Below are 27,179 nucleotides of genomic sequence, written 5' to 3' on the forward strand. Positions count from 1 at the left end.
GAGTCACTGCTCATATGAAGAGTTTTATTTGCTAGAGTAAGGATTAAAGGACTGCAGCTCAGACCTATGGAAAAAATACCTCCAGTTGTTAGTTTAAATGTATGCATGCTGAGAGTCTCACATGGCATGAAATTCAAGGTTGCAAAAAAGTGTCTTTATTCCAAGGAAGAAGAGTGACTTCAAATGCTTTCCACTTCATCATTTTCCCATTCAGTGTGTGGCTGCTCCAGGCCTTTGGAAACACCCTCCTCTCAAATACTGAGTTACAGGTCTTGTAAAATGTTTGTCTGGGGCTGAGACACATTCAGCAGGGGCAATAGCTGAAGCAATTACTATCTCCAGCTGTCTGTCTCACTTCAGTGATGAAAGGTACAGGGCCTGCTCTAGGGACTCTTATTCCTAAAATGCCATGGTTTATGGTTTAAGGTAAACTGCCACAGATTTTACTTTACATGGCAGGATTGGACTGTACAATGTAGCACAGCTGTTCTTGCTAGAGAGGTTGTTCACACTTTATCCTAACTCTGCCCTTCCGCACTCTGAATGGCATAAACGTGGCTTGTGAACATCACTCCAGTAGCTGTGTACTCCAGTCCCTTCTGGGGGTCACTCTCAGTGGTCCTTCTATGTGGCAGAGCAGGGGAGACCGTAGGCCATGGAGTTTAGGGTTATATTCAGTGCTCTGTGACAGTTCAGAGAAGTGAAGAGGCAGCTGGAAGAGTGTCTGCTGGTTTTACTACACCCCATTTGTAGCTTGTCTATGGACTGTGCTAGTGGCTGTGCAGAAGAGACATGCCAAGCAGTCCACTGCTATCTTGTCCTCTTAATACTCTACATAAAACTGGATGCAGAACTGGCTCCTGCTCTCATAACAACAGCAGTATGTTCCTTAAGTAGGCTTACAATTTTACTAGCTCTGCTTCTGTTCCCTTAATCTGTTGCATGTTTGCTCTTGTTGCTCTGTGCTGCATCTCAGTACTGCTGCCATTCCCATGTTGTTTCACTGTAATTATCGTGAGGTACAACAGGTGTGACAAGCTACTAAACTGTTTCTGAAGGAAGATCTTTCCGTTACGTTATGTTGTTCTTGCTAGTTTTTATTCGTACACAAATGTGGCATTTTGACACAGCCTAAATTAAGTGTTAACAAATAAATCTCCTTTGTCCGTTCAACAGTGGCAAGTATCTGTTTAAAATCTAATTCTCCTTCCCTCACCTCTCTTTTGTACTTTACAGTGTGGGCCAGGCTCCAGCACATATGTTCGTACTCAGTGGGTTACTTCAGAGGCAGCCCCTTTCACTTTGATGACACTATTTATGGAGGCAGGCACTGCTCTGTGTGAACAAGGGTACAGCGTCTGACCCTTCGGAAGGCTTGGGATGGTTGAAGTCTGGAGTCAATCTCATGAGCTTTAACACAGTTAGATGATTTATTCCTGTTGTTGTCTTTTGTTATCATCCACTTAGTGCAATTAAATTGCAGAAGTCCTGTTTTACTAAAGCACTTGAGCACATGTCAGGCTCTAAAAGTGCTTAGACATAACTTTCAGTACACGATTATATCCTGGTGAATTCAGTATTGAAATAAAAAAACCCTTAGGCACACACTTGGAAATAAGAATATTCCTTGGCTTTGCCAAATAGAGATGGCTTGAAGGACGCGTTTTGTTACTGTGTTGAATTGGGGCCTAATAGAGAACAGCTGTAGTTTTTCAGCTACAAACCACTGTGTATAAATCTTGGGGACAGCAATGTTGAAAATAACAGCTATTTTCTGCAGAAGCTTCAGTGCAGCTATGGAAACTCAAATGCCTGGCTAACTAAAGTTTGGCTATACCCATAGCATTGTGCAGATATTTTGACATAACCTAGAGTGAAGACCTTTAAACCCATCCAGCATTCAGTGTTCTTACATCTGTGCTGTCAGTGAGGAAGTGAACATGTCCTGAGGGCACACTGATCCCAAGTAGCCTGTAGCTTTGATTGTCTCTGTACTATGTTTGGCAGCTGGTAGTCGGGGCTGCTGCTATAGAAAACTCTGACTTAGGCCCTGGATTGCTGAAATCCACCCAAAGGCATTGCATGCTATTTTTCTCTTGCTGTTTCCAAAGACTGTTTTGTACACAGAACAAAATAATAACCTTTAATGACTGCTTTACAAGGCCTAGCTCAATGGAGTATTTGCTCACAGAAAGTCTGGATTTGGGGATAAATAACTTGATAGCATCCTCCTCTTTGCACTCAAACTTCTGAACAGTGTTTGGCTGCAAAATAATTCTGTTGATCCTAAGCTTCTAGTAGGATAGTTAAAGTGTCATCTTCCAAAAGATTATCAGCCTCCTTAGTGCTCTCTGCTCTGTGAAAAACAGCAGTGGGGATGTGGATGTGGCTTCACTCCAAAGAAAACTGTCTGTCTGACTACAATGGTGTAACACGAGAACATGCAACTGGGGCTTGCTTCCATGGTGCTATCTAGTGAGTTCAAGAAAGCAATAGGAGAGAAGGTGCACAGCACTATTTGCACAGGTGTGACACTCTTGAGTCACTCTATATGTGCTCCCGAATTGGTCACCACAAGCACCACAAATCTCATACAATGTGACATAGGGGACTCTGCACAAACAAAATCAAGTGTTCAGTTGCTTCAGGTGCGGATTAGCTGTAGTGTTGGTCAGAGGACAGTTGAAGGTTGGCAGTGGAGTTGGTAGGCAAGAATGCTGTGGACAGTTTTGTGAGAACAATAAGAGTGTCTCTGCTTAGTCAGAGACACTCCTAAGCACCTGGAAACTCTTGATGAATATGTGTGTGGAGCAGTGACAACAGAATGACTAATGCCAACTAAGGCCCCTGACTGTTCTAGCCAAAGCTATGACCAAGAGGACAAAGGTACTAGGCAGATTAAGGTTTCTGAAGAAGACCATAGCTAGATATTATTGTGTTTTATTAAGTTATTTTCATTTATTTGTTGAGAAATTTTAGATACACCTATTAAGTATTTGACTACCTGTAAACACTTGACCCACTGGAGACTTACATAAGCTGGATTTTTATATGGGCATGCATTTCTTGAACTGTACATGTTAATGTAGAGTTTTTGTTATCCCAACATTGTCAAAAAGCAATAATTGCCATTAAAAAAGCCTTCTGAATTTACTAGAAGATGTGGGGCAACAGCAGTTGTGCAAGAGATGGTGGTTTAACTTATTCTGACTCCAGAGAGTCTAGGGAGTCAAACAGGTTATCCTATATAAATTTTAAATGTTTAATGGACCCCCTTAACCAATATAACCATGTAATATGTACACTTTTAGGAGACAGGATCAGTGATTATTAGGAAACTATCAAATAAAATGGAGACTTATGTATTACACTATAACCTCATGACATTTCTTTTCTTGCTATTTGTCTCCCATTTTATCAACATAAAACTCTGTACACTGTATGTCTATCAAAGCTGGATGGTCGAGTCCAATAAGAACAGAGACTTAGACCCAAGTGGCAAGCAATGTGGGTGGGATTTGACTGCAGTAGAGGTTTGGCTGTGGATAGGAAGGAGTTAAAAAACAGTCTGACTCTGGTACAAAAAATGAAATGAGAAAACAGGTATATTAATTTGAAAAAAAATCAAAAATCCATTCTCCCCCAAAGCCAAAATTTCAGTGCAAATCTTGCCTGTCTTCCTCCCCTTATCTCCCTTAAAATTTTAGCAAAAGAAGGGAAAGATCAGTTGAGAAGTAGTTCTTAAGTATTATAACATGATTTTTTCTTAATGGTACCTGACAGCCCTCAAAGGCAAAGTGCTCTCCCTTGGCCAAACCTGAGGAACTCTGGACTAGTGAAGCAGAAAGATTTTTGTTGTAGAAAAATATTGCTTCTTCTAAGGAAGGTGAAAGTCTTATGACAAGAAAGGACTAATCTGATGAAAGAGAAAGGGATCTATTGTAAATGGGACACCCTACCAGATGGAGGTCACGAATACTTTTGCACTCAACAGGCCTCTTCACTATGGGGTGCAGCTGATCAGAAAAAGCAGGGTGGAATGATGGGGAAGTTAATTATGCAGCATGCAGATAGAAAATTTCCCAAAGAGGAACAAATAGAATGAACAGCAAATAATTTTTCAAGCACAGTCCTTTTTTTTTTTTCTCTGATAATTTATTCCCAGATCACAGAATCTTATCCAGAAAGTCATCACAGAAAAGCTAACTAATTTTTTAAGTGTTCACCTTAGGATCTTAGGAAGGTTGTCACAAGAAAAGCTTTGATTATGGGGAACACAGAGGAGTTGAGAAAACCTGAAATATCACGAAGATTTACAGTAAATTATTAAAAGTAATGACAGCAAATTTTCAGGACCTCTCTTCACAGTTTCAGAGGAACTGAACTATGAAACTGCTTAACTACTGTAGTATAGAGTGTAACACAAGAACAGTGACACAGAAGCACACACATGCTGATAGTGACCATGGGAAATACTTTGGAAGGAGGTTAAAAATAGGACAAGCATGCAGTCATGTTTCCCCAGCACTTTCTTCTCCAAGAAGTTCCAATGTCTTCCTAGAAAGACGTGAGATCTTTGAATGTATTAGTTGTCAATGTTTTGTGGGTTTTTCCTACACAAATTCACCTGTTTACTTCTTGACACCATGTGGGCTTCTGCCAAGGTTAAGTAAATGTGGGAATAAAGGTCTCCCTTTTCTTCATTCATTTCATAGCCCATTATTTCTTGCATTAGAAGAAGAAGAAATGAAAAACTGCTTCCTACTCATGTCTTCCTTCTCTATGCAATTCACAATTTACTGATCTTATTTTGTTCTCCCAGTCACCTCTTTTTCAGCCTCAGGAGAGTCCTTATTTTCTTCCTCATAGAAAGGCTGTTCCAAACCCATCATCCTTGCTATCATATTCTGTGCTTTTTTCAAGTTTTCAGATAAGATGGTCAGAGCATACAATATTTGATATGTCACTGCATGAGGGGTTTATGTATGGTATGATGTATAATCCTTATCTTTATAATCCTCAGTTACTGCATAATTATGCCATGATGTGCATTTTCTTACACACAGGGCAGTCTGTGTTATATCAGCGACCTCTCTGCAACGTGATGCTTCTTTCTTTTGTGAAACTTCTCAGTTTGTGTGGTGAATCACATAGATTAGCGGATACTTCACCAAAATGGAGCTCAAGAATACTGGTTTCAGAAAGAAAAATCTCAAAGTAGGGTTTTAAGACCATACTTAAGCCCTATAGAGAAGAATGCTATATATGCCCCTAATAACTTGGAGTCTATAGGTACATAATTGTATTTTGTGGCTGCTTAACATCCAGATACAGGACTTTTATCCACTTCTGTGCCAGCTCTTCAGTTAATATTACAAAACATAGAGCAGTCAATCTTGAAAACATCTTAGCTGGTTTATCTGGTCTCCCTTGCCATGAGGGGACAGGACTGGTAAGAAACTCTTCTCTCTAAAAAAGTCCTTGGATTCAAAATGACAGCATTCAACAACCCTCATGAAAATCAAGAGGAGCTCCTATTGGTTCTCCTTATTACATGCCTTAATGTGCTGTAGAAATCCTTAGTGTTTGAAAACTGTTAATGTATAATCTCGGCCAAAATATCATCAGCAGCCTCTGAAATCCTTCTGTCCAAGCATGTCATATAGCTATCTGGTGTGCTATTTCCAATAATTTCTGCTCAGTTAGGTACACAATAACAATGGTATTACATGTATTCAGTCAAATATTTTTATTCATAGAATACATATCAAATTTATTTTAGCAGTTTAAATAAATGAGTTTAATGTCTATTTAGTCAAGCATTACTGCAGTGAGGACTTCAGTAGATTAGAAATAAATGAATCCAATTAAAGAACACGTCTGTGAAATTTAATATGTCATAGGCATGAATGAGCTGTTTGCACAGCAACTGTAAAGAAATCATTAATGATTAACTATCTAGAAGAGGTTTAATCAAGGATAAATGGTATAAGACATAGTTAAAAACATTTGCATTAAATTCACAGAAATTCTGAAATAATAAAAGAATGTTTTGCATCAATAGTGACACGGGTACTCTTGGGAAATATATTTTTTGTTTATCTGTGGTGATGTGCAGCCAGGGGCTGAAGCTGAGAGTTAGCTTAGTAATGTTAACTATCATGCATTGATAGAAGGAGGTTGCTCCTTCCAACAAAAAGATGAAATTTAACAGGTGAGACAGACACCGATATTTTGCCAAATATGTGTTACTTACAATAGCATATTGTTATCCTCATCTTAAGAGCTAATATTCAGCAAAGTTAAGGCAGGGATTCTCAGAAGTCATCAGTGCTGATTTTAATGGGCTAGGAAGTCTAGTAAATAAAGGCAAATACAGGTCTCATTTTTGGATCCAAAGATGGTGAGGCATGTAGTTTGGAATGACAAACTCTACCTTCAGACTGCTGAAAAATCTGCCACATCATGATTATCTAGAGGCCAGGATGTTTTATTTAACTTCAACTGGCAGTTAGATGAGATGAGAAACCAATCATGGAATACATAAAATTCCTCTCACAGTAGTTGTCTAGAGGAAATCCTCAGATTTTTGTGAAATGACCCATACAGGAAAATTTGTGCTTCAGTTTTTCTGAATGTATAAAATAATTTAATTAAACTCCCTGGTTTGGATTGCTTTGTCTTTAAAAGCAAATATGGAATATGATATAATGTAAGAGAATCTCATGGCTGGAGAAGCTGTAAACTTTGACTCAACAAGATGTAAACAGCCACTGTTGTTTGTGCTATTTGTGGAGATAAACGGGTGCCTGGAACTTAATGAAGGGATCTGATACACAGAACTCATACTTCTCCAAGTAGATGTATGGCTTAGCCATTAAGTGTACTAATAATAAGCAACCACTTGAAAGATTTCTGGAGGGTTTTTCCAATTACTTTTGTGAGCAGTAGGTCAGGCCTATAAGGGACTATTCACTCAAGAAGTTTTATGAAGGAGGTTTGCTAATATCACCGCGATTACTGATAGAACAACCGTGGCAGGGAGTAACTCTGAGGTTGCACAGTTGAATGTCAGCTTAGTCTCATAACAAGCAGTGAGGTTCAACAGCTTTTTTCTCACTTTGTCCTGAAATTTGGCTTCCTGTATGACCTGAGTGAAACCTCCTTATTTTGACTGGTTCTGAAAGATGCTAAAGGGATTGCACACCCTCCTCCTCACAAATCGCGTGAGGAGACCGAGGCCTTTGTAAACATTTCTGAGACACATTGTATGTGAACTGAGGACACAGCAGATGAGGAAATTGTCTGTTTTGTTGTACCATCTGCTGATTTAGAAAGCCATGAAGATGACAAACAGCCAGAATCTGTTCTCTTTTCACTCATCTGCTGAATGGTGCTCTGTTAGCATTGCATGAGCTGGAGTGTGGAAATGTTAAAAGTTGTGGGCATTGTTTAAAAGTAGAAGAATGATATATTGCGCTATTGTGGTCAGACATGCATGAGAAAGTGCCTGATTTTTACCACCTTCATGTTTGATTTTAAACAAACTGCAATAACTCAGAAAAATAGACTGAACATTAATGACATTAACACCTTTAGTTTAATCTCACCGTTTCTATTGCTAGAATGGCAGAAAATCTGACAAATATAATTTTTCTGATTTTTAACTAAAAGAAATGAAGAGTGTATATGACCCATTCCATAGATTTTTTCAAGTAAAACCAGAGGAAATGAAGAACATACATCATGTATTCAATAGAAATAATAGTGCAAACAATTGTAATTGAACCTTGTTTTCATTTTCATGATCAGTACTTTCTGCTTTGCTTCAGTCAGGTGAACGATGGTATCCATGATGTAGGAACCCATTGCACTAGGATCACCTAATGCTTTTACTTTCAGCTTGTACTTCACGAATTATTTAACATGTGTAAGGAATGATATGGATGTAGGTTACCCAGCATATGTCAGGTTTAGGTGCTCCCATGATACCTTTCCATCCAATGCTGTAATACCACATACGAAAGTTGAATTTCTGTTAATCTTCTTTAACGTGTCTAAATTTAATGACTTTTGAAGGAATTAAATGCATTGTAAATGTTTGCCTCTTTGCTGATTATCTGTATATTCTCAGTTACTGCATATATAGCTTATTTTTCCTTTTCATCATGTAGTGTTATTAATGTAAAAAGATGCTTTTCCTTACAGTTTGGCAGAATTTTCCTTGGATTGAGCATTTTCTCTTCTTTTCCAAGGGTTTTCTTCTTGTTTTGAAGGTTATGCTGCTTATAACTCTGGATATATAAGATCTGTATTCTTGAGTCTGGTTGGTCTTAAGTACTTTTGGATGAATCTGGATATTTATTCTTTACTAATGGGCGTCATTCTTTTACTTCTTCCTCTGGATGCATTGTATTTAGCTGGTCTTTCTGTTTGACAGCATTTTTCAGGGCTTAAGTTCTCTTCTGTTCCATAGCCTATACTGTCTTTAAGTAGGGAGTATTAATATCTTGAAAACTATTTGTGCCTTTAGTTCTCTAATGTTAACATCTAGTCTCACTTCAGTGAGCTATAGTAGTCCCAAGCATCACCCTGTTAATTGAAGAAACACAATGACAATAAAAACCCAGCTTGTGTGTACAGTTTTAGTTTGTTGTGAGCCACACCGGACCTCTGTCTTCCCAACGTTATTTCTGTCAGTGCTGACTCACCCTTTCCTCATGTGCTTTTTCCTTCAAAAAACCTATATTAAAAAAACCCTCTCATTTTCTTTTCATTTTTGTGGTGAGCTCTCACCACATGCTTAGTCACTGCATTTGTGCAAACTCTGCTGAGAATTCAGGTTTTGTGGTGCTGATACTCCCTTACTGGGTTTTTTCGGGAATGTCTGCTAATGATTCTTTATCTCTTCCTCAAACTTTGGTTAGATAGACTGTTGCTACCTTGTTTCATATAGTACATTTTGGCCATGGTAGTGGGCAGAAGGTGTGTTCTAAAGCTGAATTTTGAGAACCCTTCACATAAAAGTTGGAGATTCACTTGGCCTCCAAGTCATGTAGAAACAGACTGGCTTCCTCTTCCAAACATTTTGCTCCTTCAGCCCTTGTCCTTCACCATCTTTTCAGCTTGCTACAGCTAGATATCTTTAGTAAAGAATATTTTCTACTGAACTTTCAGATGCTTCAGTGCAGAGAAATGCAGTTGGTACAGTCATTGACCCTCGGTTTTTCGTGGTGTGCATGTAATACATCAATAAATAATTTCAAGATCAGGCTCAAGCTTTATAAGAAGCATTGGATGAGCCAGAGGCAGGGCACAGAGTGGAAAAGCTTCTGGGAGCTAGGTCTGAGAAGAAAATGGGAGCAGCATATTGTAGCAAGGGGATTTTATGCTTTGTCTTCCGAATTTGCTTACAGTGAAGCCTGGTAATCCAGTCTGTAGGTGCCTGATACATTGACCATACTGGCCAGATTTTCATATGCGGGGGAATGGCAAGATAGAGGAAAAATAATACAATTTTTGAACCATATGCTACCCAAAGCCTATGCATTCACGTTCTCTGAGGAGTCAGAGGACCTAGAATTTCCATCCAACTGTGGAAAGAATGGCTGTTTCCCATCATGAAAAGGTGGAGGTCTTCAATGTGTTTCCCTTTGCAAAGAAGCATCACTTTGGTCTTGTCTGGATTCAGTTTGATTCATCTGTTCTTCATTTAAGAGCTAATTTCCTGTAGTTATTCTGATGTTTTATAGTGATGATAGTTGCATCAGAAAATGAGATAAATAGTAGATTGTCAGCAACATACTGTTAGCAATTGAACACATGCCATATCACTCTCTCTGTCTCAGCAGTCTCATGTAGATAGATGTAGACTGTATGGATCCCTACGGGATCCTGAAGGTGAGAACCTTGGAGAAAGAAGCTCGTATCCACCACCTTTTTTTTAAATTACACATAGAACACAAGATGCAGTACTAGTGTGTGGCTGTGACTGTGTAACAGAGCATTCAGGTCTCTGAGAATAGGAATGTGGAGATTATAGTTCCATGTTGGTGAAAGTTTTATAAATTACTCTAGGAAGTTTTCAGAATTTCCATCTGTAGTTTGTTTATCACTAGGAGTCTTCCTTTTTCTAGTCTTTTGTCTCACAGTGCATATGGATATACTCAGATGTTTTCATTTTTTAGTGGAACATCTTTTGCATCTGATATTGAGGCCACTGAACCCTTCCTCCATACTTTCTTTCCTTTTTAACTCCTGGTATTTATCTTGGGCAGTTGCTGATGGTGTTCTGGTATCTCTCTTGGTTATTCTGAAGGGTAGCTCTTCTAGGACAGGGTTGAGATGGTACTGAATCATGACTCAGTGATGCAAAAACGTCCAGGTATTTCATCTGCAAAGAGAGCACAGGAGTCTCCTTTTTCTAAGGCAAAACTTTGCATCTGGCAGCAAGAACTTCAGGTACTTTTTTATCATCATTTTCTTTGATGAAGTTACTGTCTGAGCAACTCATGCAAATACAAGCTTGTGTTGCTTATTCTAAGGTGTGGTGTTTTGGGAGGGTGAGCGCTCACCATAACAATAGCAAGGACATAGAAAAGTAACACAGAATGTCATTTAAGGTTTGGGTAAGTCAGGTTTGACTGTTTTTTGGGTTTTTTTTCCAGTTCCCATGACCTAGAAACATTGTAGAGAGTAGTCTCTATATTATTGAATGTTTGGCCCTTGCACACATCATAACAGCAGACAAGCAGTGTTGGAATGACAATGTGGTCTGAATACCAGGGTGCTATTCCTCCCACTGTTTTAAAACTTTTTAATGGACACGGGAAAGCAGCAGATGGTTACAGGGTGGCAAAAACAGAAATGGGGAGTTAATGGCAGCAGCACAGAGCTACAGGTTCTCCAGCAAAACCAGAGGTAAAAGGGTTGGTAGGCTCAAAAAAATACAACCTCCTCATACCCCTAAGGCTCTGAAAACTTACCTACTTAGTTTTGATTAATTTTAGTTTCTAGTGGTAATATTTTCTTCCTGAAAACACAGGACCCTTCCCCTTCTTATAATCAAATAATCAGAGGGAGTGTGTATACCAGGATGAGACTATTCGATTTTCAGGGCTATTGATAAAATCTCATGCTACTGTAGCAATGAGTAGGAGATAATTTTCTAGGAATCAATTATGGAGACAGATGCTTTGCATGTCAAGTCAAGGTGTCTGGATGAAAATTTTGAGGATAACCATGGGAAAGATTAATGCTTTCAAAATATGTGGATGAGCTGCACCTGTCAAAGAGGCCAAAGCAAATCCCCATACTCAGATGCTTTCACTGCAGACAGGATATTTGAAATGCAGATATTTTAGCAGAGAATATCTCTATTGAAGCTAAAATTTGAAGAAATTACCTCATTAAGAACTAATTTTGCATTGCAAAGCCCTATTTATACTTGACAAATCTGTCTGCTATGGACTGGAAACAGCATAGTCAGTGCAATTCTAATGTCAGGGATTTACTTTCATGTGTCATATAGACACAGACACACATATATTGTCTGCATTGCCAAAAATCTAAGCTTCTTCAACCAATAATTTTACTATTTATCACATGCAAAAAAAAATTACTGTAGAACTGGGACGAATTAACATTTTGGTTCTGCAGGTTTATCTGTGGCTGCTCGAAGATTCATCCTATTTCACTTATTTCAGTGATTTATCAAGTTTATTCTTCTACCCCTGCCTTTTATCTGAAAACATTTCAATGTACTAAGCTGTAATATGCTTAGGTGATGAAGCAGTTTCTTTCTAAAAAAGTTAGACTCTTGTGGCTTACATATGAATATTTGTGTGATTATAGACCAAGATATTGTTGTTAAAGCTCGGTAAACAATTTATTATTAATATAATTCATTAAGTGTTAATCTTTAGGTTTTGATAGAGTATGGGGTAATTGTGTGAATGAATATGTTGCCTCCTTGACTGCTTAAGAGAAGCATTATTCTTCCCTTATCCCTTACTTCTCTACTGATAACACAAAGGAAAAAAAGCATCATGAACTCTTCCTCCTTTCCTCCAGGTAGGTAGGTCAGGAAGAAGCTCTTGCTTTGCTCTCTTTTAATAAATCATTGTCAGAATAGGTTCCGTATGACTACATGAAAGCTGGAGAGCTCATTTGTTACTCCCCTGGGTATCAGCAGACATGCAGATGTGTGCAGAGGAGAGCAGTCCAATGCACATGCCCTTGTTATGCTTAGTAAGACATTGTGAACAATGCCAGTTTTCCTTATTTTCATGCATTCATTAGTTTAAAGAAACTAACATCGAACTTCAAAAACTGACATTATATATAGCTCTCCACGGAAAACCTCTATTATTTTGTGAGTGAGGGACAGGCTATTTAAATCACAAGATTTATATTTATTTAGCTGTTTGACTGGTAAACTGGTATAAGCAACTAAAAATGGAGGAATAAAAGACTCATAAGACCCATAGAAGGAAAAAAAAAACAAATCAAAAATTTGCACCAATTGCCTGAAACTTCTTAAACACTGAAAAATACAACCTTAAAGATCAAGTGTTTTCCATTAAAAAATTATTTAGTTTAGTTTATCTAGTCATCTCTGTAGGCTGTTATGTGCACCCCACATACACACATGAACACACACACACACAGCACACATGTGGTAAATTTGTAGTTGTATGGTTAAAAGAGTTTTGAGGAAAATGTATCCTATTTACTGCTTAGCTATGTGACCAATGTAGAACTGAAATACAAATCTCAGAAATATCCATCCCATTGTTTTTTTATTACTGAAGAAAGTAGATCAGGATGATAACAGCTGGATGCAAAAAGCAATCATATTTTCACTATAAAAATACTGCTATTGCTTAGTAAGCTATACTCCATAAATATATTAGGGGGATATACTGGCTTGCCCTGGATGGTTTTATTCTTTTTCCTTAAAAATACCTTTTGTTTCCACCCCCCACAAAGAAGAAAGGAATGTTTCCCGTTAAGACATGAAGTGAGCTTGTTTTTCACTTTTGCCTTTTATATAGGGATACTGAATATAAAGGACTACAGCTCTCCCTGGATCAGGTCACTGCTACCAAGCCGGCATTCTCATACGCAAATTCAACTCCGACCATAACGGATAATAGAAAGGGAAGCAAATCTCGCCTCTCGAGCACAAAGTCAAAATCAAGGACATCACCATACCCACAGGTAGCTGTCTTTGAAAAACTAAATTAAATATTTTTGAATATCTTGATTTTGACTGCTACTTTACCCAAGTAATTAGAACGGGCCAAAGAACGTGTTACCCAAAGGGAATAAAGGATGGCAGGTTATACAACCTTGAGACAGGAATATGTTTCTTTAAACTGCTTCTAAAAAGCTGGAAACATTTATGTTTCAGCATGCATAATAAATCATTATCAACAACAATAGCAGTGCAGGGCTCAGAGTTAATGAGAAGCGGACAGAAGGACAAGGGAAAATGTTGGTTTTGAAATACTTGGTTTGAGAAGGCTGGGAGTTTTGCCATTTGAGAAATCTTTCTTTTTCTTGCTTGGTCTTTACTAATTCCAACATATCTAGAAAACTGCCAGATATTTGATAGAAGTTAATAATGAAATCGTAGTTGAGAGGAGTGAGTTTTGATGAGGGAAGGCAGTCAGCCAGCTTGGTGAATTGGAACAAGAACGTGTGTTTTCTGTGTGTAAAACTTTGAAAGGAAGAAAACAGTGGGAGGGGTCATTGGCATCAGTAGAATTTAATTTCCCAGATTTCATTTTCAAGCCTAACATGTAACGAACATGTCCTGCTTGGAGAATGGACCAGACTCGATTGAGTCTGTGAACTGAAACTTACCCAATACATTTATGCAACTGATTCCTGCAGGCAATGTCACAGCACTTGCATCCTTACACTGTCAAACTTTTAGCTCAAATAAATCTGTTTGTTAAAATAATCATGATGTTTACTAATGATACAAGTCCTACTGCTCTTATGCCTCTACACAAGAGGATATAAATGGATATATACAAAGTGGATATAAATGTATGCATTCACAATGTAACATTGAAGAGCTATGTATTTTGAAAGAGCCCAGGTCAATATTTAACTGGTAATGACCTTAATAACTACAGTTTTTTTGCAGGCACAATGTTTTCTAAATGGACCTCTAAGAGTGTGTAATGGGATCCAAAATGTCTACATCACTTCCTTGTTTTCTTTCTTTTTTCCCATCAAAAATATCAAGGATAACAATTTCAGTTAAATGACATCTGCTATTGGCACAGGGAATATTTAACTGAGCACCTAGATATGAATCCAGATTCCTAATTTTAAGCATCTAACTTTTGTCAGAGGTTATCATAGCTCCCTTGTTCATGCATGTTTCTGTGGGTCCTTAAAAAGCCTTTTTCTTTAATTTTTTTAATTGTTTGATTAAATTTCTTTAATCAAGTAATCAAAATGTTTAAAAGAATTGGGGAAGACGTACAAATAATTCTAAATTCAATTTTTATGACTATTTTTGATATATTGTAATTACATTTCATCTTGCCTTATACAGTCCTTTCAAAGGACTCATTTGCTAGCAGGACAATCCCAGCTGAAGACTTGTTATCCTTCCACATCGATCTGATTTTTGAAAGTGTGACCTCCTTATCCTTTCTGTCACCAGAAAAAAAAATACTGAATGAGCAGTGCAGCATTGTGACTTTTGGTTTATCAGGGATTGTTGTCTGAAAGCTCAGGGTGCTTAGCCTCCAGTTTCATTCTGCATCCTCATCACCAGCTGCCTGATATTAAAGTCACATATTTCATCATTCAAAAAGAAGCAGCCATGGTAGTTCCCAGTATCTTGAAAAATTGTCATACCGTTCATTGCAGCCCATCACCACAAGTAAAGCTGACAGCTTGGCCTTGCCTCCCTCTCATCCTTTTCCACTGCTGAATAAACTGTTGAAAGACTAAGAGAAGCTGTTGTGAAGAACATGCAGCAGGTGGTATGGCCTGCGTCCCTCAGCCTCCTGCCCTTGTAATTTGCCAGCCAGTAGAGGAGAATTAGAGTGTGACTTAAAAGTCACAGCTGAAAGAGAGGTCACGGGTTTTGGCTTACACAGGAGCCTGAGTTGTGGTGAGGAAAGGAAGCAGGAAGTTTATTAGTAAAATAATGGCAGTGGGCAAAGTACTTCTTAAAGTCAAGGGCACCTAGGAGATTTTAAATGTACATAAGTTCTTTCCCATTTTTTTCCTTTCCTTTTCTCTTTTTCCCTTACCATTTACTTTGCTTCTCTCTTGAAGAGAAAAAGAAATCATATGCCTTATTGGTTTCTGACTGAGAATCCTTCACCTTGCCAGCTGTGTGCCCCTAAGACAGCTACCTGAGATGTGAACAGTATGAAAATTATGCTAATCGACTTCAGCTGAATTTTTACTACTAGGGCAAAAAGTGGATGTTTCAGTCATCTAAGACTGTTAATTTTTTTTCCTCAAATCTTATGCAAAAGCAGACATAGCATACTGTGGGTCTTGTAGACTCAAGTGAAACTGAGTTCATTTAACTGGAGGCATTGGTCAGCATCTGATTAGCACTGCCTGCTGTTAGTACAGGGCTAGTGGGTTCTGTGAAACCACCCTCAGGCAGGGGAGGGGCAAGCAGAGAGGAGAGCAACCCAAAATTCATGGCCCAGCTGCAGAATTTGCTCAGAGTTTGAAGAATGCTTTTCTAGTCCTATCCCACCAGAGAGGCATGTAGCTGAAAGAGATGGTAGGAAAAAAAACCAAACAGGCAGATGAAGGTTTGATGGATATTTGCAGAAAAAGGAAATCATGGGTTGGTGTAAAGATGCCTGTAGTCTTCCCCCACACTATAATCATCATCATCATAATCATTGTGAGTGCCTTCCAAAATCTAGCCCTGCACCTTTGTGTTCCCAAAAACTAGCCCAGGACCTCGTTTATTCCATACAGAGGAAATAGCAACAAGACTGGAAAAACATTTTAATTATGATCATCTGAACTGCTTTGGAGTTTAATGTACCATTAATGATGATTGCCTAAGGAAAATATTTAAATTGCCTGCTGTCTGACTGCAGTGGAAATGTTTCATGGTGAGATCTGGATAAATGTTTATTCCTTCATATCTCATCTTAGGTCTTGGATAACTATTTTATATATATATATTATATATATATATATATATATATAAAAATATATATATATATATATTTTATATATATATGTATCTCATGAAAGCATACGTACAAGTAAGGATGTACCCAAGAGCTGTTGGATGGAGGCTTTGGTCTATACTATAGCAGGCATAAATTTTTTGAAATAGTTGTATATTATAGATATAGGTATATATTAATAGGTAGGTATAGAGGTATGTATTAATATATCAGATTTCAGAGATATATTGATTCTATATCTCCTTTAAATGGATAATCTGGCTTGATTCTGCAGTCCATCTCTTTTTGGGCATATCACCCAATGGGGTAAAGACAACAGAATCAGGCTGAATTCTAGCCAGCCTGGGTTTTGTTTTAATTTCTTCCTGTAGCCTAAAGCTTTGGCAACTTCTAGTGTGTTCAAAAGCAAAGCAAACCCTTCTTTTTATAGTAAACATAACTCCTGGTCTGGTGAAGAGTCACCAGCAGTGGGGGTTATTTTAATGGACATGCTGTATTACTTTAATCTAAGCCTTTCACCATCTGTTGTGCCTATAACAGTGAATGCGAAAAGAGCATATTTTACATTTCAGGATTACATTAGTAAAATGTAAGATAAAAGTGATTTAAAAGCATGCATATGTTCTTAGTACAATGCAGCCCGCATCTGTGATGTTTTTTTCCTCATGGTTAAGACACAAATCAAGAGAAAAGATACTAATGCTGATGTAGTGAAAGTTTTTCATGGAAAAGAGGATTCTGTGAGGGCTTCACCATATAATTAACGTTTGTAATGATAAAAACCTGAGTAGGCTGCCAAAAAATCATATATCTATAGTATCTGTTGTTTGAACATCTGGGGTGGCGTGTGGAGCAGGCTGATGTTGCTGTGTATGACAGGATGAGTCCTCAGGCCGGTGAGACACCTGTAAAAATGGAAGGTCAGGCAAAAGAAAATCACACAAGAAATATTAAATTGTCTACTGGCCTAATACACTTCCATGGGCTCTCATAAAGTAAGCTTTCTTAGACATGGAATTTATATCTTCCCATTTCCTTGTCTCTTTAGCCCTCCAGAAGTTTTTCTTGGAATGAAAATGTATCAGTTATGGCCCACAGACCCTTTCTTTGTCAGTGCTAATCCTGCTGGTGTGCTCTCACTGTGACTGTACACTGGATTAATACTCTGGAAGACATTTCTAATTTTCAGAGGTGACAATTCAGTTTCCAGGGATCAGCTGGAGGACCATTTAATTTATGTTTTGTTGTTTTTTATGCTAGAAGACAATTGAGAAATCACCTGAAGGGATTTCAGATGTTGCCAGTCTGAAGTTCTTTATCACTACCTGCTGACTAAATTTTGTCAAAAACCCAAAAGTAATAAATTTATTTTGCCTTCTGACTCCTGATAGAAGTCAGAAGGCAAAAATTAGCAGAAAATAAAATGTTTCTGCTGAGACATGACTGGGTTTGAAAAAAAAGCAACTGATTTTAATTTGCCATAATTTTCATTAAATCTTATTCAATTTTTTATGGTCTTTCATCACTTGACATATGGGAGCCTAATTCTGACTTGTGAGATAGTGTTTCCACTCCCATTTCAGTAAAGCAATATCTTTGATCACTCTTTCATTTCTCCCCCCATCAACATGTCACACATGCCCGTATTTGAAGTCTCCACCTGTCAACATCAGATTCCCAGGAGCGGCAGTGGTTGGACCACAGCAGTGGAGGCAGCCTGAAGATGCCAAATAGAGATGTGGCTGGCTTTAGAGGGAATTAGACATATTTTTGCCCTGTGTCTGCTCATGTTGTACCTTAGGAGTAAGTAGTCATATCAAACCTTAGCAGAAAATGTGGGCCACAAACAATTGACTGCGTTAATTTAATTCTGTCCATGGCCCAGCAGCTGCCAAAGGTCAGATCTCAAATAATCTTCATTTACCTCAAGGACAAAGAAGATGAGTCAAGTATTGTTGGTCTTGATACATGGTTATATGACATTTCTAGTTTTTTTAGTGAATTTCTAATACACTAAACATAAAACCTTTGAGATAATTTCCCTTTTTTCAAAAAAACTGCACAAAGGCCTTTTGTGATTAGGTTCAAGATAAAAGCAAAAATTGTGCAACTTTTCAATTACATGAAGATATTCCCTTCAAGAGAAGCTATGTTGGACACTGAAGTGTCCTTAGAAAAAGAGAACAAATAGAAGAATATCTAGTAGAGCTACAGGAAATTAAGAGTTTTCAGTGTGAAAGATTCTCTGGCATTTATTATCATAATAAAGTGTCCAAAAAAAGAAATTTAATTATAATATTGTTCTAAACTAATTTTCCGTGTCCTCCTCATGAAAGAAATACATACTGGGAGCTTTGTTTTTAATAAGAAAATAAATGAACTCCTGACTTTTCTATACTTGCATTTAGGCTTACACGATATAATATTTCTGCTTAAATTTTAAAATTAGAAAATCTGGTTTATACAAGCCAAATCCAAAAAGAGCAAAATTAATTTTAAAATTAAGAACAGATGAAAAACTAGTTTTCTGTTTTTTTGATTTTCCATTCCAGATAAAATTTGCTAAGTGGTAATCTTGTTAATAATTTCTGTTTTTTAATTGGAAACTTAATTTTACCTATACATTTTTGTAAAATGCTTACAATAATTCAGGTGTTATTTATGAAGGTATCTTTGTGACTAAGCAGTTTGTGGACACTAGATCTGAAAGGAAAATAGAAGAGTTAGACACTCCAGTTGATCACATAACTCTGTGGTGACTGAATAAAGTTTCTAGTTAGTGTATGTTGAGTTACTAGCATTTAAAAGAACGCTTTTGTGGCTCTGTAACTATCTAACCTTCATGAAAATTCATGTTTGCCCTTTCATCTTGAAACCTTTGTGATGAGTATCGTGGTACTAACTTTCTGACCTCCTCCATGTCTCCTGGTAGACTTGTTGCCTATGGGTATTCTTCTGACAACTAATAACAAAATATAATTGACTTCCTCAAAGCCATGACCCTTTCTTTGTTTCCTTGAAATAACCTATCCTATTCACAACCTAAACAGTATTAGACAAATATAAAAACAAATATAAACTGGAATACTGAAGAAATGCCCAATTAGATGCCAAAAACTCCACTGATGTTGCACAGATGGTTTAAGTTTCTGTAAGTCAAACATCTGGTCAGTACTTTCGATTGGTAAGTGCATAAAACCTTGATCCTGGCTGATAATGAGGAGTTTCATAGCAACTTAATCTAATGAAAAGGAAGGTAACCTTATGTTAGGCCTATTAAAAGAAAAGGCAGAGTGGGCATATGGAAGGTGAGTGATGGAATGGGAGAATTCCAAGGTTTCATGTTGTAATACGTTGATTTGTGACATGAGTGTGCAGTGCTGAAGAGGTGAGCATGTACAGCTTTGGTCTCATCCCAGTCCACAATCACGGGTGAAATTGATTTAGAAATGTTCCGTGAAGTTTGACAGTTCCAATAAATAAAAAGATTTAAAAATGAGATAGCTAAATCCCAGGAGGTTTAATAAACATTCTTTTCCTTTCCCAAAAGGTATATAAAAGTTTGAAGCATTCATTAGGAATATCTAGGAATCTGTGACATTTAAATTAACCCTTACTTCTCTCTAAACAAATGCTCATGTTCCTATCCTGACTAATTTTCCAGCTGCCTACTAGTTGCTTTTTTGTGTTGGAAGGGCCTTGCTTAAGTGAGGGTGAAAAGTGCTCCCTCTGCCTGCTTTGGTTAGCAGTCACCTTTACTGGAAAATAGTTTCTGGATTTTCCTTGTTCCCACATTGCAATAGAACTGGGATTTTTAGCTTCCTACCTATCTGCCATCACTTTAGGCTTTACCCTATAGAAATGTTGGCAGCGCAGGATTTGCAAGAGGCTTTCTTTTCCCTACTAATAAGAGGAAAGAAGTTCAAAGATACAACTCCAAGGAAAAAAAATCAACAAACAAAATATGAGGAAAAGAGAGTGAACCCTTAGAAAAAACCCTTCAAATACATTCGGTTTCAATTTGACATGTGAGAATGCTCCAGGAGCAGTGTTATTTCAGTCCCTTTTGGAAGTGTTTTGCTGAAGTGCATTGGAGCACCTTGGCTGAGCATAAGCACAGCTTTCAAAGCAACAAGGAAAACCTGAACATATTAAAAATATATTGAACTGAAACATTGATGTTGCTGAGCCTGATATTACACATCATAAAGGAGATGGCTGTTAAGGGCCGACATGGGATGTTTTAGACTTTCATGAGATCTGTCCTGTCATCTGTGAGCTCATTACAGAGTGTTGTACAGGAAAGGACCAGGAGCCCAATCAGAAGGTGCAGACATGTGGGCACACTCACAAGAAACACACTATCACATACACTCTCTGCCTTCCTTCCCAGTGCAGTTACTTGCAGATTTCACCCAGGTGTGGTAATTCCCATGCTGCTTCTCCTGTTTTGCAGTATTCCGGATTTCACACTGAAAGATCCGAGTCTGACCACGAGAGCCAGTGGGGTGGGAGCCCACTGACCGATACGGCTTCTCCCCAGCTCCTGGAGCCTGCGGACAGACCGAGCTCCCAGCACCACGACGCCTCCTGTGCCTACAGACAGTACTCAGACCGCAGCGCGCTCTGCTACGGTTTTGCACTCGACCACTCCAGGGTGACTGATGACAGGCATTTCCACACTCAGGCCTGTGAGGGAGGCAGATGCGAAGCTGGCCGGTATTTCCTTGGCACGCCGCAGCCGGGAAGGGAGAGTTGGTGGGGTTCTCGTTCAGCATTGCCTCTGACTAAGTCGTCCCCTGAGAGCAGAGAAGTGTATGAGAACAGTATGCCCCACATAACGTCAGTGCACAGGATTCATGGTAAGACATAACAAGGATTTGCAGAAGTGACACCATCTCAGCGAAGAATATGACAGAAACATACAGCTGTTTATGTGAAAGATGGAAAATTAGATGCTTTTGATGTATGTTATTGTCTCAGAGATCGCGTCTGTGGAGATGAGGAATACTTAAAATTCAAGTTGAGTTGAGTTTTATAGTCTGGCTTATATGCAGCAAAATATAATTTTGCTGTATTTTTATCAATCTGTGAAATTAAGGCGGAAATGTGACTGGTGAGATTTTAGGCATGATCTTAAAAATATAAACAAAATAATCCACTCAATAGAAAAGTGGGTTTTATTTGTCTTAGGATTAAGACACTTCAGATGGAATATATTTAGCAAAAAATTAGAGCTGAATCCAAGCTGGATATTAAAAACTCTTGAAAGCCTTTGGAGAAATTGTTCTCCAAGTGACATTTTTCCCTATGGGTTATTACTGATTCTGTATGTATTTAAAGTTAGCTATTAAAATTAACAGTTGTTTTTGGTTTCACACATTTATCCTCAGCTATAATTTTTAGCCAATTTGAACCTCTCCATTCTTTCAACACCAAGCCTGAAATTTTGTTTGGTTTCTGACAGGTTGCAAACTCAGTGCATTAGCACATTTTCAGAGGCTGAAGCTAATAAAAAAACCACAGTGAAAGCCTGATATTGGGTTGGGAAAAGTCCAAAGGTCCTTCATTTAAAAATTATAGGCTGAGTCTTGGAAGACAGCAACTGGCCCAAAAGTCAGAATTCAAGGTTGTAAGGATGCATGCAACATCCAAAAAAAAAAAAAAAAAAGTTTTTCTACAAAATAGTCTATGAAAACAAGGGTTGCCTCTAAAGAACTCATAAAAGCTGATTACATTAGTACTATTCCGTTGATTTGCACAACGAAGTTTCGTAAATGAAAAAGAACTGCTCTGTTTTACTCCAATCTGAGGAAAATTATGTCAAGATTAGAAAAAAAATTATTAAATAGCATGTTCTAGGAAATACAATCAGAGATAAAACAGGAAAGGCACAGAAAATTTTGCCAATGAGACTGTTCTCCACTTCTCCTGTGGGAACATGCCTCCTTCCTTGCGTCTGTTCTGTACTTCTGCCCTATTAGTGTTTTTCTAGCTTTTTCTTCTCAAAAAAAAGATAATCTAGTAAAGCATGATAATTTTGCTGGCAAATTTTATGCATGATAATTCTTGCTGAGCATAGAAGTATAATACCAAGGTACAAATGCAAAAGGGTTAGATATTTATTCCATACCTCTATCAAGGATAATTAATGTAAATGGATAATACAGTTTGGTTTAATTTGTTGTTTGGTTTTGCTGTAATTCCAGGTACTGCAGTTAATGTCTTTATTGTATCAAGTCTTACATTTTTCACTAGGTCTTCAGTCTGCTTGTAGCTTTAGGCGGAAAAACCTGACTAGCACTGGCATTTTGGGACCAGATCTTAAGAGGATGTGAAAGATAAATTCATGCTCATGATACTCCACAGTGAAGTACTTCCACAGCAATGGAAGGATATTTTTATTGTAAAAGCCCATCACTGATTTTTGTTGTGAACTCTAAAATGCAGTGGTAGTGGTCTGCAACCCAAACAGATCTGTATGCCCTGACCCAACACAGAACAGGGGGAACTTCTGGTGCTAGTCTGAAAATGGGTTTGCTTTGAGAAGTACTGTCAGCCAACCCAACGTGCTTCAGACCCAAAGAGAACTTTGTGTGCTGAGGCAAAGGCATCAAGAAGTAACATGTGCAAGTCCCATACATGCCCTCCTGAAGGAATGTATCTCAGCAAATCAAGCCCTTTATCATAATGTTGACAATTCAGGCTTTGGGGCCACTCACTTTCTTGCTAGTGAGGACTGACAGGTATGATTCTGTGCTTTCAGCTAGTTGCAAGCTGAACATCTTCTCTGATATGTATATGGGCCTTGTTTTTTAAAGAGAGGTAAGAATGTCACAATATTTTCCCATTTCAAAAGCAAATATTTATTCGTGGGGATATGACATCACATTTTTACTGTAACCCTGTCTAGCAGCTATGGGTTCTTGAGCTTTTGTAGAAGATTTCCTTCATTACTTGTGGTTATTTATTCTTGTGTAACCTGCATAAAGTCACTACATAACCACAATCTATTTCTCAGTGCTGTCTGTGTTTTAGCTCCTTGAAAGGCCTAAGAAAACATGCTGTAATGTTGTACATTTGTAATTCCCTGAGATTTTTATTTTTACCATGGCCCAAATTCACTCAGACCTTGTTGATGCAAAGAGGTAGTAAGGGGCCAGGGGCCTGAACACTGGCATTGAGGGCATTTTGACATGACCTACGATACCCTGCCTGGCCTCTTGCTGCTCCAAAAGACAGAGGTGCTTTAGAGTTCGTGCCATACCTGCTGGGCTTATGCAGATGCTTGGCTACCCAAGAGTGTATCAAGTGGCACCAGATACCTGTGGTTGAGGTGCTTCGATATCTTTGTATATCTCCAGCTGTGTTCCTTGTGGAGATACTGGAAACTAGAATTTGTCACTGAAAAGCAAAGGGTCTACCATGGTCTTTTTTGGTGACTGTTATGAGTCACTTACCTCTGATTTGATTTTCTCTATGTAAAAGAAGGTTCAGATTACATGTTTTTCAAGATCACTTGCCTCCTTAAACCTCAGTGCTTGTCTCCTTTCTCTCTTTCCTAGGAAGAGGACACTGGGATGAGGACAGTGTTGTTAGCTCACCTGATCCTGGCTCTGCTAGCGAGTCAGGTGACCGATACCGTACTGAGCAGTATCAGAACAGTCCGCATGAGCCCAGCAAAATTGAAACTCTAATAAGAGCCACCCAGCAAATGATTAAAGAAGAAGAAAACAGGCTACAGCTGCGGAAAACCACTCCTGACCCACTGGTCTCCATTAATGGCACGGGGAAGAAGCACGCTATCTGTTTTGCAAACTACCCTCAGCAGCAGGTGGCAGCGGACGTCTGCCGCGTCCCAACGGTTGCCAACACTCCCCCCTGTGAACACATCCAGCAGCGAGATGGAAAGATTATGAGCCCACATGAAAATGACTATGACAACAGCCCCACAACACTGTCTAGGATAAGTAGCCCCAGTTCTGATCGAATATCAAAATCTAGTTTGGTACTTGCTAAAGACTACCTGCATTCAGATATGTCCCCTCATCAAAACCAAGGAGACCACCCAGCAGCCTCTCCAAATTATTACAGCTCCCACAGGCAGTACTTTGATAAGCATGCTTACACACTAACTGGGTATGCTCTGGAGCATCTATATGACACTGAAACAATTAGAAACTATTCACTAGGCTGTAACGGATCCCACTTTGATGTGACTTCTCACTTAAGGATGCAGCAAGATCCAGCACAAGGACACAAGGGAACATCTGTTATAATAACCAATGGAAGCTGACGCTTTTTTTTCTAAAAACTTTTGTGCTTTAAAAATAACCTTTGAGATCTAATTGGAAGATATTATATGTTTTCATGCCCTTGTCCTTACCAGCATTTCACATACCACAGTGCATTAGAAAGAAGAACCCAAGGTTTGGGGGGATAAGTTAGTTAAAACACATTACTTTAAAAAAATAAAAATGCACTAGCATGCAGTGTTAGAGTGAATGGAGCTAGACTCAAAGTTGGTGCCATGCATGCTGAGAAGGATAGAAGAGGCCCAGGCAGGGAGTGCTTGTGGCAGGCTAATAGAGCAGTTCATCCACATCATGTAAGAGGTGTTGTTTGGAAACACTGCCAAGGGCAGATCTTCTGAACTGCATAGGTACCAGCCAACAGAACTGCTATGCACTCTTTTTTTACAGGAATGTGGGATGTGTTCCTTCGAAATACACAACAAAAAGTGTACTTCTGGTGATTTGTTTATTCCCCAAAGGCCAAGCACGTTATGCTGCTGTATGGTATAAAGCATCCATGGCTGACCAATATAAAATCAAAAAAGGGAGAAAGAGAGAACTCCTCGAATTGTTATGTCCTTGTGTACTCACATACATAGCTATTGACATATGCCTGATTTGAAAAGAGTCCTTATGATTAGTATGGTCAAATATTTACTTCTACTGTATTAAAAAGACAGGGGCATTCTCACTGTAGTTTTGCGAAACACAAAGGGCTTGCTTGTCTTGCTGTAGAGATGGGAGATTGCTCTCCTGTTTTTGAAAGGTTGCCCATGGTGGGTAGTGGAGTGAAATGGAAGAAAATTGCCTGGAGAAACAGGGAGAATAGACTGGAATTAAGAGTGGTTCAAGATAAACTGTTAACCCTGTAGCTATGTATGGCATTTAGCAATAATTATAAAATAAAGTGGCTGAATAATTAAGAATTAATTTAAAACAGAGAAGGAACTCAACAGAATCATAGAAAAATTGGTGTAAAATACAAATGCAGTGGCATAAATGTAAAAATACACCAGTCAAGAATAGGTGAAAACTGTTTGGTGGTTTATCTAACTTTATCTAACTGATAAAGTTTTGGAGTAAATTAAGAGAGTATAGAGAATTGTAACTACTCTGTCTGAAACACAGTAAAGTAATAGGCATGACCTTGATAAGGAAATATGAATTATCTTCTTAATTGCAGCAGATAATTTAATGAATATCAGAAAATATTAGGGCTATCAAAATCAGCCATATGTACATAAAAAAGTACAGAGGAAAATCAGTGTTCTAAGGAATTAAATTGTATTAAGAATGCTGGCATTATCAGGGCCTGTCCTAGCATTATATAAGACATCAAAAGAGGCAGAGGAACTTTTTTAAATTTTTAATAACCTCATGAACAAAGAGAGTGATTGATTGGAAAAGAATAAATACAAAACATATGCTAAAAATGTAAAATAGGGCATTTTTAGGCACAATTTCTAGCCCTGTCCTTTTTTTTGTATGGCATTTATATGGTTCCAAAGTCGACTGCAACAGGAGGGACCACCACTCCCTCTTATGCCAATGTGGAGGAAAGGGGACCTGAGGTGGTTACTAAAATGAGATTAGCTCTAAGACTAGCTTCATTTGTAACATTCAGAAGCTCAACATATGGGACTGAGTCATCAATGGGACTAAATATAAACCAGCATGCTACGGGTGGGTTAAAAATACTGTTTCCAAATAAAACTAATCAGAAGCAAAAGCTAAATAATAACATTATAAACCACGTAAGTAGAGATGTACTTGAAAGCAGAGGAAATTACCTCTCTGAACTTGGAATATTGTGTGTAGTCCTGATCACTCCAAAGCAGATTGTGAATCTTGAATTGAGTAGAACCTTACTCCATAAGCGACATTTGTTGACTGCAGTGTGATCGCTCCTGGTGGAATGCACGTTGAACACAAGGGAGAACAACACAGTCTGGTCTTTATTATCTAAACTTCGTAACAGAAAAGGTGGCGCAGAGCTCAGCAAAAGATAAAGAGACTGAAAGATATAATAAAAGCTTTAAATAAACTGGGTCTGTCATCTTTGTAAGGGAACAGAGTAAGGGGTAGTATCACTGATGTGCACCAAACTCTGCACAGAGGAGAGATAAATAATGGTCTAAAACTATTTGAACTAGAAAATAGCAGAAATGAGAGACAGGGCATTGAATGATAGCCAAGGCAAAATGAGAACAAAATGATTTGGCAAGAAGTTTATTTGACCCATTGCCAAGTGGATAATGAAGGTCATAAAGAGAAGCAGACAGAGATTTTTGTTTGTTTGTTTGTTTTAAAATAATAACAAGGCAAATAATTGAGGGGAAGAAAAACATTGACAACTGTTAACTCAGAGGAAGAAATGGACCAAAATGGACTTCTTTCAGCCCAACAATTGTATATATTCCTAAAGCATAGGAATAAGAAAGTATTTTTGATAAATTTAGTTCTGGATACATATTTATTTCACTTGTTCCTATGAGTAAGATGAATAAACTTGTACTTGGAGTATCTTTTTACAGTATTAAAATACAATTTGAAAAACTAATTAGAGTAGAGGTACATGGAATCATATTATCCCTACAAGTACATATAAAACCACGCCTAAGTGTCAATACTATTTTGTATTACAGAAGAGTCTCCCAAACTGTTTGAATGAATGGGGTTTTATCAG

At 38.1% G+C, this 27,179-nt stretch overlaps 1 protein-coding gene across 4 annotated transcripts in view; it reads left to right on the forward strand.

Annotated features, from left to right (window-relative positions):
* SIM1 (SIM bHLH transcription factor 1) overlaps positions 1–26,537 on the forward strand; it is a 48,873-nt gene extending 22,336 nt beyond the window's left edge. For all 4 annotated transcript variants that reach the window (XM_069011076.1, XM_069011078.1, XM_069011077.1 and 1 more), the window contains 3 exons: positions 13,056–13,221; positions 20,656–21,061; positions 23,765–26,537. In XM_069011076.1, the coding sequence (XP_068867177.1) occupies positions 13,056–13,221; positions 20,656–21,061; positions 23,765–24,495 (1,303 nt within the window). In that variant the 3' untranslated portion in view covers positions 24,496–26,537. The remainder of the gene's footprint in view (positions 1–13,055; positions 13,222–20,655; positions 21,062–23,764) is intronic.
* Positions 26,538–27,179: the final 642 nt, after the last annotated feature.

This window comes from Aphelocoma coerulescens, chromosome 3, assembly GCF_041296385.1.
Source record: "Aphelocoma coerulescens isolate FSJ_1873_10779 chromosome 3, UR_Acoe_1.0, whole genome shotgun sequence".
Lineage (NCBI taxonomy): Eukaryota > Metazoa > Chordata > Aves > Passeriformes > Corvidae > Aphelocoma > Aphelocoma coerulescens.